Here is a 10,608-nt window from a genome sequence, read left to right on the forward strand (position 1 = left end):
CTGACCATGCATGGTTTCTCCCAGGTACCTTTGGCAGAATGTGTGATACAGAGAATGATGCCCAGGATATGGGAATCGTAGATCAAAGTATCACCTCTGCTTCATGTTAAAGGTGCGGCTAAATGTTTCCAGACCTTCATTAAACCAACAGTCTATATTTTAAACAGTTATATATAGTTTGGACTGTTTTGAAGGATAGGTGGAATCTTTCTTGTGAGCTGTTAGTAGAAAATCCAGCACAAAATATCAGGAAATGTGCCAGGAGTAGTGGTGCATGCCTTTAATCCCAGCACTCAGAGCCAGATGGATTGTGAGTTCAAGGTCAGCCTGGTTTTCAACGGAAGTGCAGGGCAGCCAAGGCTATTTGGGGAAACCCTGTCTTGAAAAACAAAAACAAAACAAAACAAAACAAAAATAAAGAAATGTCGGTTACTTTGGGCAATATTTTTATTTCTTTATTATTATTTACATTTCTTTGATTCAACTATAAAACTCATGGGAAGCATAACTTACTTGCACTTTAAACAGAAAAATATCTAAATATTCTTTAAACCTTGCTTAATAAATTAAAGACTTGAAAACTCCCACATCTAATGGAGAATCTCCAAACACAGTTGCTTTTGCAGCATGAAAATCACATCAGGGTTTTCAAAAGTTAAAGGTAATTGTTGCTTATTTTGCAAGGAGCAAACTAAGAATAGCCTTTCGGATCTGTTTTGTCTTTATGCTATAAATGATGGGGTTGAGCACAGGGGGTAAAAGAAGGTAAACATTGGCCATCATTGAATGGACTACTTTGGGGGCTGACCGACCATAGCGATGCACTAGAGACAGGCTAAACATAGGGATATAGAAAATAGCAACTGCTCCAATGTGGGACACACAGGTGCTGAAGACCTTGTGCCTTTCTTCAGAGGAGGCAATAGTGAGGACAGAGCGAACGATCAGTATATAAGACAAGACAATGCACGGAATATCTACCCCTGTGGTCAGAATGAGATCAACTAATCCACAGATGCTGTTGGCCCGAGTGTCTGAACATGCTAACTTAATCACATCTGGATGATAGCAGTAGGAGTGGGACAGGATATTCGTCTTACAGAAAGAGACGGGCTTAAGGAGCAAAAGAAGTGGGACAATTAATACTACAGTGCGCATAATCACTAGGAAACCCATCTGAATGATTCTAGAATTAGTAAGAATCATAGTGTATCTAAGAGGGTTGCAGATCGCTACATAACGGTCAAACGCCATAGCTACAAGCACACCAGATTCCATAAATGTAAATCCATGAAGAAAAAACATCTGAACAATGCATAAATCTAGACTGATTTCATTCGCGTGAAACCACAGTATCCTCAAGGTGGTTGACATTGTAGAAACAGTCAGACCCAGGTCAGTGGCGGAGAGCATGGAGAGAAAATAGTACATAGGTTCATGCAGGCTGTGCTGGGCCACAATGATAAAGAGGATCATGCAGTTGCCAGAGAGAGCGGTGGCATAAAGGCAACAGAAGGGGATGGAGATCCAGGCAGGAGCAGATTCTAGGCCAGGAACGCCAGTCAGCAAGAAGGTTGGTAACTTTGACGTGAAGTTGCTTAGGAATCCCATGTTGTCCCACATTTGTGGCATTTGCCTTTACAGTGCTCACATCCTAAAAAGTAACAAATTGTACTGTGATAAAAAGTGTTTAAACAATTTTCTGACTATAGAAAATTACTCTAGAAAAGAAATTCTGTTATCCAGAGAACTAAAATTTATTAATCTAGCAATTATAATTAGAGACATTAGGACATACAATGGATTTTTTTTTAATCTTTGAACCTAGAAAATATATTAATATAATTTTGAAATTTATGTATATATTTTTATATTCACAGACATTTAATTTCTAGCAGATTGTGTGCATAGATAGTCACTTCTAGGTGTGCAGAAAATAGGAATATTTCAATGTGGGAGACTCATTAGAACACAGAAAATCTAGTGCATTGCATTTTGGATATACCATATTTGAAGTGAGCAAGAGAAACCTATTTTATCTGTTTGAAACGGACCTGCAGGTGTGACTCTCAGGATCACATAGAAATTATCTATCTATCTATCTATCTATCTATCTATCTATCTATCTATTCATAGACCCCTGGAAATAATCATTTTAATGTTATAGAATGGGCAAACAGGCAAAGAGAGTGGGTTATTAACAGAAACATAATGAATACAGAGTGCTGTGGGACATTTAGAGGAGAGTTGTATCTCCTAAGTTATGGGGAGTCTTAATGTTTTATGATAACTATAAAACAAAGAGACCATGGTATCCCCCTGTGGATATCTTGATATAAGTCCTGAGCAGCTCGAGCAGTCACATCTAGTAGGTATTAAAATATTCAGTACAGTTCAAAGTATGTTACTGATCTTGAGAAAGGCAGGTGTACTTGCTAACTGAAAGTGACAATCAGGGACAGTGGATTAGGGAACTGGTGGAGAAATTGTGGTGCCATAGTGGTTTCATTTTCAGGAAATTTGCAGTTAAGATAATGACAGAGATAGACTGTGGATAAATGGGGCTGTAAGAGGTATGGAGGTGTTTTGAAAAAGGGAGAATTTAGGTAAACATACGAATTTGTAAACTGTGATTATAGATACAATAGATAGTCATGAAGTTTTAAATAAAGAATGAGAGGATTTGGCTAATACATAAATGCTTGAAAGCATCAGGCAGTTGAACACAGCAAAGAAGAGTAATTAGATAGCAGAAAGATGAGGTTAAACATTTTCATTGATATGAGGGTGTGCCAAGGAAGTAGGTAACTACAACTTTCTCAGGGAATTATGAAGGGTAGACCTTGCTCCTTTCCAAAAAGGATGGAGTGATAGATTTTTGGCTTGAGGGCAAGATAGAAGATAGAGTGGGACACACAAGTGATTCTACAGGCATAAGTGTTTTAGGACCCTATTTAGTTAACATTGTAAATTATATAATTATTTTCCAGGGGGACTAAAATAAAACAGTAGCAGTATAACTTAACCTGTTCAGGTATTCCATCAAATTTAGTGTGAATTTGCTGTATGCTAATAAATACCTTAGAATCTGTTTTTACTTTGTCATGCTTTCTTGCTATTTTTCTTTGTTAAATATCTAATTTCATGAGTGTCAACTCTATTTGAGAATAATTACAATATACATCTACAAACTGTTTGATAAAATTGTATGATGCAAAGATAGGATAGAATATATGATTACCTGAATTTTTTGTAATCAGGTTTGAATATTATGAGTAGATCATAAACTAAGTACAAAGCCAACACAGTGAACATTCTTAACTAACTTACCAGGGCCGTGTGGAAACAGGAAGTTTCTGTTTTTTCTAGCAGAGATAAAACAGGTTCTCATGCTGTTACCAATGGACTTTTTAGTACATTTAAACTGAACTGTGGGGTTATATGTAAGATGTGGATCTCTCTGGGGAAACTGACGAAGAACAAACAACATGTATAAAAATGTAAGGTATCACCATTGAATCCCAGAAGGTTTTAAGCTATTAACTCCAATGAACAGTGGTACCTAGAAGTCCGGAATGATAAACACAGGAAACAAACCATTCATAAACAGTTGGATCTCCATTTTGATGTGCTTGTGTGTGTGTGTGTGTGTGTGTGTGTGTGTGTGTGTGTGTGTATGTGTGTGTGTGTGTATTCTGTCATACTCACTTTGAGTTCATATGTGCTCTGTTGTGTCTTAAAAGTGTTTTATTGTAGTTATCCACCATCACTTCTGGCTCATGTGGTATTTTCATACTCTTTTCTGTGATGATCTCTAAGTCTTTGAGGGTAAGGCTGCTATCTTGATGTCTCACTCAATACTTAGTACGCAATAATCTCTTAATCTCTGAATGCTGACCAATTACAACCTAATGTGAATAGAAACTTCTCTGATAAGAATTAATGGGAGCCCTACCCTATGGGTATAGCAATAGCCTTCAAAGTCATTTACTATTGTGCCCACTTATCAAAATAATTGGAAGTTGTCCCCTAGGACCTATGGCATATCTGTTCACAGATTCTTGGCCCCAGAGATGTTGCCAGGCATGGTTTATATCTAGTGGAGGGACTTTAAATCTGATCTGAGAGCAGTCAGTTACTCCCATTACATTTGAGCCACTTTCACCCCAGTGGGCATACGTTGCCAAGATCATCATTGCTGTAGCTAATAGAGTTCATAGATGAATAAGAATGTGCATAGGGACAGATCCAAGATGGCGGCGAGCAGTGTGGACCGCGTTTGGAGGCTCCAGTGAACAATTCAGGGAATTGCACAGATTTCTGAGCCAGGAACACTGAGGTCCGAACATCACGGCAGCGGGAGTGCTCCACGGTTTGGAGAGACCAGGGTACGGAGGAGCTGCGTGCCCCTGCACACGGGAGGAGTGTGGATTTTCTCTGATCGGAGCGGCAGCGGCAGAGGCAGCAGCACCAGTGGCACCAGTGGCGGTGGCTGAGGTTTACAGCTCATAGCCTTCTGGTGGAGGTGATTGGTGTGGTGGCTGGTGAGAGTTGCTGTGGGAGAGGGGACTCGGGGCAGGATTTGGGTCGCGTGGAGCCTTTGGACCCAGACTGGACTAGGTGGACAGTTTGGCCCCAGAGTCCCGGGTACTGGCCCAGCCCAGCAAGCAATTCTGCCCGAGGCACTAACTCAGCTTCGGCCACAGCTCCCCTGCTGTGGCACCACCTCAGCTCAGCCGCAGCTCCCCTGCGGTGACACAGTCTGGGCGGAGCACTTGGTTCCACAACCAGCACTAACTCAGAGCAACCGCAGTTCTCCTGCTGTGGCACAGGCTTAGCCGAGAGCTCAGTTCCACACTAGGCACCACCTCAGCTCAGCGGCAGCTCCCCTACGGTGACACAGTCTGGGGGGAGCACTTGGTTCCACCACTGGCACTAACTCAGAGCAGCCGCAGTTCTCCTGCTGTGACGCAGCCTGGGCGGAGTGCTCGGTTCCACCACCTGCGCTGACTCAGTGCAGCCGCAGTTCTCCTGCTGTGACGCAGGCTGGACAGAGCACTCGGTTCTACCAGGTCTAAGACTCTGGTTGGACACAGTGTGAAGTTTGAATCCAGAATTCCTGGCTGAGATTGGTGAACATTTCGGGCCCTGAGTCAATAACTGACCACAGCACACACTTTGGGCCAAAAGGCCCTAGCTGAGCTTGGTGCGTAGTCCCAGCCCAAAAATTCTGGCTAGACCCTGTGTGCATTTTGGGCCCAGAATCCCTAGCTGAGCTCGGCAGATGGTTCAGGCCCTGAGAATCTAGCTGAGTTCAGTCCATGGTTCGGGCCCAGTGTTCCTGGCTGGACTTGGCAGGGAACACAGAAGGCTGTGGATACCTTGGTCTGACCCAACGCTCATTCAGAGACCCAGAACAATTGCAGGACCCACAGTACAGAAGGCTGAAGATCACTGGCTGTGAGAGACCAGAACAGGGCAAACCTCCTAACATCCACACCAGTGAAGATTTGAGCTCCCAGCCTAGGGAAATCATGAGAAAACAAGTAAATCTATCGTCAGACACCCTCCATCCAACTCTGGAAGCTACCCAACAAAAACAAAGACGGCAAGATGTCTAAAGGTCAGCGAAAAAGCATACGCACAAAAACCCAAAACAACATGGCGTCTCCAGTTTCCAGCTATCCCAAAGAAAACAACCCAGAGAATTCAAATACAACGGAAATACAAGAAAATGACCTCAAATCCTTAGTAATGAGGATGATAATGGAGGAAACAAATAAAATTCGTAATCAAATGCAGGAAGACGCAGACAAACAGGTGAGAGACACAAAAGAAGCACATAGAGTGGAACTGGAAAAATTGCACGAAAATGCAAACAACCAGATGAAAGAAATAAATAAAACGGTTCAAGCTCTGAAGACCTATAAAGAGGCAATGGAAGAAACTCAGAAATATACAAAAAATCAGATGAAAGAAATCAAAAAATCAGCTCAAGATCTGAAAATGAAAATGGATTCAATGATAAACACACAGACAGAAGAAAAACGAGAACGTGAGACCTCAGAGAAGAAGGCGAGCAACTCAGTGGTGAGCTTTTCTAACAGAATCCAAGAGATGGAAGAACGAATCTCAGGTCTAGAAGATACAATCACAGATCTTGAATCAACCATTAAAGAAAATGCCAAATCTGGAAAACTCCTGACACAAAACATCCAAGAGATTAAGGACACCATGAAAAGAAGAAATTTGAGGATAATAGGCATTGAAGGAAGAGAAGATATCAGACTCCAAGGCCCAGAAACTATTCTCAACAAAATCATAGAAGAAAATTTCCCAAATCTAAAGAAAGAGATGCCTATAAACATACAAGAGGCCTACAGAACACCAAATAGAATTGACCAGAAAAGAAAAACTGCCCGCCACATAATAATCAAAACACAAAACATGCAGAACAAAGAAAAATATTAAAAGCTGCAAGGGAAAAGGGCCAAATAACATTTAATGGTAAACCTATCAGAATTACACCTGACTTCTCAGCAGAGACCATAAAAGCCAGAAGGGCCTGGACAAAGATCCTGCAAACCCTAACAGACCACAGATGCCAGGCCAGACTACTTTACCCAGCAAAATTATCAATAACCATTGATGGAGAAAACAAAATATTCCATGACAAAAACAAATTCAAACAGTACCTATCCACAAATCCAGCTTTACAGAAGGTACTAGAAGGAAAACTCCATCCCAAAGGGTCAAGCTACAACCAAAACTACCCAGGAAATAGATAATGATCCCATGGCAAAAACACAACTACACAAGTGCTCGACTGGAAACAACATCAAAATTAAGACTCTTAACAGTCACTGGTCATTAATATCTCTCAACATCAATGGCCTCAATTCTCCAACAAAAAGACACAGACTAACCGAATGGGTGCATAAACAAGATCCAACATTCTTCTGCATTCAAGAAACACATCTCACCCATAATGAAAGCCATTACCTCAGGGTAAAAGGTTGGAAAAAATATTCCAAGCAAATGGTCACAAGAAGCAAGCAGGCGTAGCCATTTTAGTATCGAACAAAATTGACTTTCAACCAAAATTAATCAAAAGGGATGAGGAAGGACACTTCATACTCATTAAGGTAAAATCAACCAAGATGACATCACAATTCTGAACATCTATGCTCCCAATACAAGGGCACCCACATTTGTAAAAGATCTCCTAAAAAAGCGTAAACCACACATCGATCCCCACACAATAATAGTGGGAGACTTCAACACGCCACTCTCACTGAAGGATAAGTCATTGAAACAGAAACTAAGCCGAGAAATAACATCATTAACCAATGCCATGGGTCAAATGGATCTAACAGATATCTATAGAACCTTTCACCCAAACAAGAAAGAATATACCTTCTTCTCTCCACCCCATGGAACCTTCTCCAAAATTGATCACATCGTAGGTCACAAAGCAAGCCTCAATAGATACAAGAGGATTGAAATAATACCTTGTATCCTATCAGATCACCATGCTCTTAGGCTGCAATTCAACAACAACAGAAATAACAAAAAGCCCACACGTACGTGGAAACTAAACAACTCTCTGCTACATGACACCTGGGTCAGAGAAGAAATATAGAAAGAAATCAAGGAGTTTCTGAAATTCAATGAAAATGAAGAATCAACATACCCAAATTTGTGGGATACATTGAAAGCAGTGCTAAGAGGAAAATTCATAGCACTAAGTGCCTTTAAAAAGAAATTGGAAACATCGCACATAAGCGTCTTAACAACACAACTGGAAGCCCTAGAAAAAAAAAGAAGCAGAAACACCCAAGAGGAGTAGACGCCTGGAAATAATCAAACTCAGGGCTGAAATTAACAAATTAGAAACTAAGAAAACAATCCAAAGAATCAACAAAACCAAAAGCTGGTTCTTTGAGAAAATCAACAAGATAGACAGACCGTTAGCCAAACTAACTAAAAGGCAGAGAGACAGTATTGAAATCCACAAAATTAGAAATGAAAAGGGAGACATAACAACAGACACTGAAGAAATTCAAAGAATCATAAGATCCTACTTTGAAGGCATATACGCCACAAAATTTGATAATCTAAGGGAAATGGACAATTTTCTTGATCAATTTCACTTGCCAAAGTTGAATGAAGAACAGATAAAGAAGCTAAATAGTCCCATTTCCCCTACAGAAATAGAAACAATCATCGATGGTCTCCCAACCAAAAAAAGCCCAGGGCCAGATGGTTTCAGTGCAGAATTCTACCAGACCTTCAAAGGCGAGCTAATACCGATACTCTTCAAGCTACTCCAAAAGATAGAAATGGATGGAACATTACCAAATTCATTCTATGAGGCCATAGTCTCATTGATACCTAAACCTCACAAAGACTCAACACAGAAAGAGAATTTCAGACCAATTTCTCTTATGAACATAGATGCAAAAATACTAAATAAAATACTTGCAAAACGAATACAGGAACACATCAAAGATATCATTCATCATGACCAAGTAGGCTTCATTCCAGGCATGCAGGGATGGTTTAATATACGGAAATCCATCAATGTAATCCACCATATAAACAAACTGAAAATAAAAAACCACATCATCATCTCTTTGAATGCAGAGAAAGCCTTTGATAAAATTCAACACCCATTCATATTTAAAGTTTTAGAGAGATCGGGGATACAAGGCACTTTCCTCAACATAATAAAGGCTATATACAGCAAACCAATAGCCAAAATCAAAGTAAATGGTGAGATACTCAAGGAAATTCCTCTAAAATCAGGAACAAGGCAAGGCTGCCCACTCTCTCCATATCTCTTCAATATAGTACTCGAAGTTCTAACCAGAGCAATAAGACAACAAAAGAAGATCAAGGGTATCCAAATGGGAAAGGAGGAAGTCAAATTATCTCTATTTGCAGATGATATGATAGTGTACATAAGTGACCCTCAAAATTCCACCAGAGAACTCCTAAAGCTGATAAACACCTTCAGCAAATTGGCTGGATACAAAATTAACTCAAAAAAAGTCTGTAGCCTTCCTATACACAAATGACAAGTTTACAGAGGAAGAAATTAGGAAAACCACACCCTTCACATTAGCCACAAGCAATATAAAATATCTAGGAGTTACCCTAAATAAGCAAGTGAAGGACTTGTTGGAAAAAAATTTCAAAACTCTGAAGAAAGAGAATGAAGATGACCTGAGAAGATGGAATGATCTTCCTTGCTCATGGATCGGGAGAATTAACATAGTAAAAATGGCCATCCTACCAAAAGCAATCTACAGATTCAATGCAATCCCCATCAAAATACCTACACATTTTTTTAAAGACATTGAAAGTTCAATTCTGAACTTCATATGGAAAAACAAAAAACCCAGAATAGCTAAAACAATCTTGTACAATAAAAGGTGCTCCGGGGGAATCTCCATACCTGATCTCTAACTGTACTATAAAGCAATAGTACTTAAAACAGCATGGTACTGGCACAGCAACAGGCTGGTTGATCAGTGGAATCGAATCGAAGACACAGATATGAATCCACACACATATGGTCACTTGATTTTTGACAAAGAAGCCAAATCCATTCAATGGAAAAGGGATAGCATCTTCAACAAATGGTGCTGGTCTAACTGGAGGTCTATGTGTAAAAAAATGCAACTGGACCCATCTTTGTCACCTTGCACAAAACTCAAATCCAAGTGGATTAAAGACCTCAACATAAAACCAGAGACACTAAGTCACTTAGAGGAAAAAGTGGGGAAGAGTCTGGAACATATTGGCACAGCAGACAACTTCCTGAACAGAACACCAACAGCCCAGGCCTTAATGTCAACCATTAATAAATGGGACCTCATGAGGCTGAGAAGCTTCTTTAAGGCAGGAGACACTGTCAAGAGAACAAAGCGACAGCCTACCGACTGGGAAAAAATCTTCACCAACCCTACATCTCACAAAAGTCTAATATCCAAAATATATAAAGAACTCAAGAAATTAAACACTAACAAACCGAATAACCCAATTGAGAAATGGGGCTTGGAACTAAACAGAGAATTCTCAACAGAGAATTCTCAGATGGCTGAGAAACACTTAAAGAAATGCTCAACCTCCTTAGTCATCAGGGAAATGCAAATCAAAACAACTCTGAGATTCCATCTTACACCCATCAAAATGGCTAAGATCAACAATTCAAGTGACACCACATGCTGGCGAGGATGTGTGGAGAGAGGAACACTCCTTCATTGCTGGTGGGAATGCAAACTAGTACAACCACTTTGGAAATCTATATGGTGCTATCTCAGAAAAATGGGAATAGGGCTTTCTCAAGACCCAGCTATTCCACTCCTTGGAATATACCCAGAAGATGCTCCAGCACACAACAAGAAAATTTGCTCAACCATGTTCATAGTAGCCTTATTCATAATAGCCAGAACATGGAAACAGCCTAAGTGTCCCTCAGTAGAAGAGTGGATAAAGAAACTGTGGTACATATACACTATGGAATACTACTCAGCTATTAAAAACAAGGAATTCCCGAAATTTGTGGATAAATGGATTGAGCTAGAAATGATCATAATGAGT

At 40.2% G+C, this 10,608-nt stretch overlaps 1 protein-coding gene across 1 annotated transcript; it reads right to left on the bottom strand.

The window, feature by feature from the left end:
- Window positions 1–672: 672 nt before the first annotated feature.
- LOC127192170 (olfactory receptor 51F1-like) lies at window positions 673–1,632 on the bottom strand. The gene has a single exon (XM_051149490.1). It carries the CDS (start codon window positions 1,630–1,632, stop codon window positions 673–675), a length of 960 nt encoding a protein of 319 aa, XP_051005447.1.
- Window positions 1,633–10,608: the final 8,976 nt, after the last annotated feature.

Source organism: Acomys russatus, chromosome 7 (assembly GCF_903995435.1).
Source record: "Acomys russatus chromosome 7, mAcoRus1.1, whole genome shotgun sequence".
In the NCBI taxonomy this organism is placed as follows: Eukaryota; Metazoa; Chordata; class Mammalia; order Rodentia; family Muridae; genus Acomys; species Acomys russatus.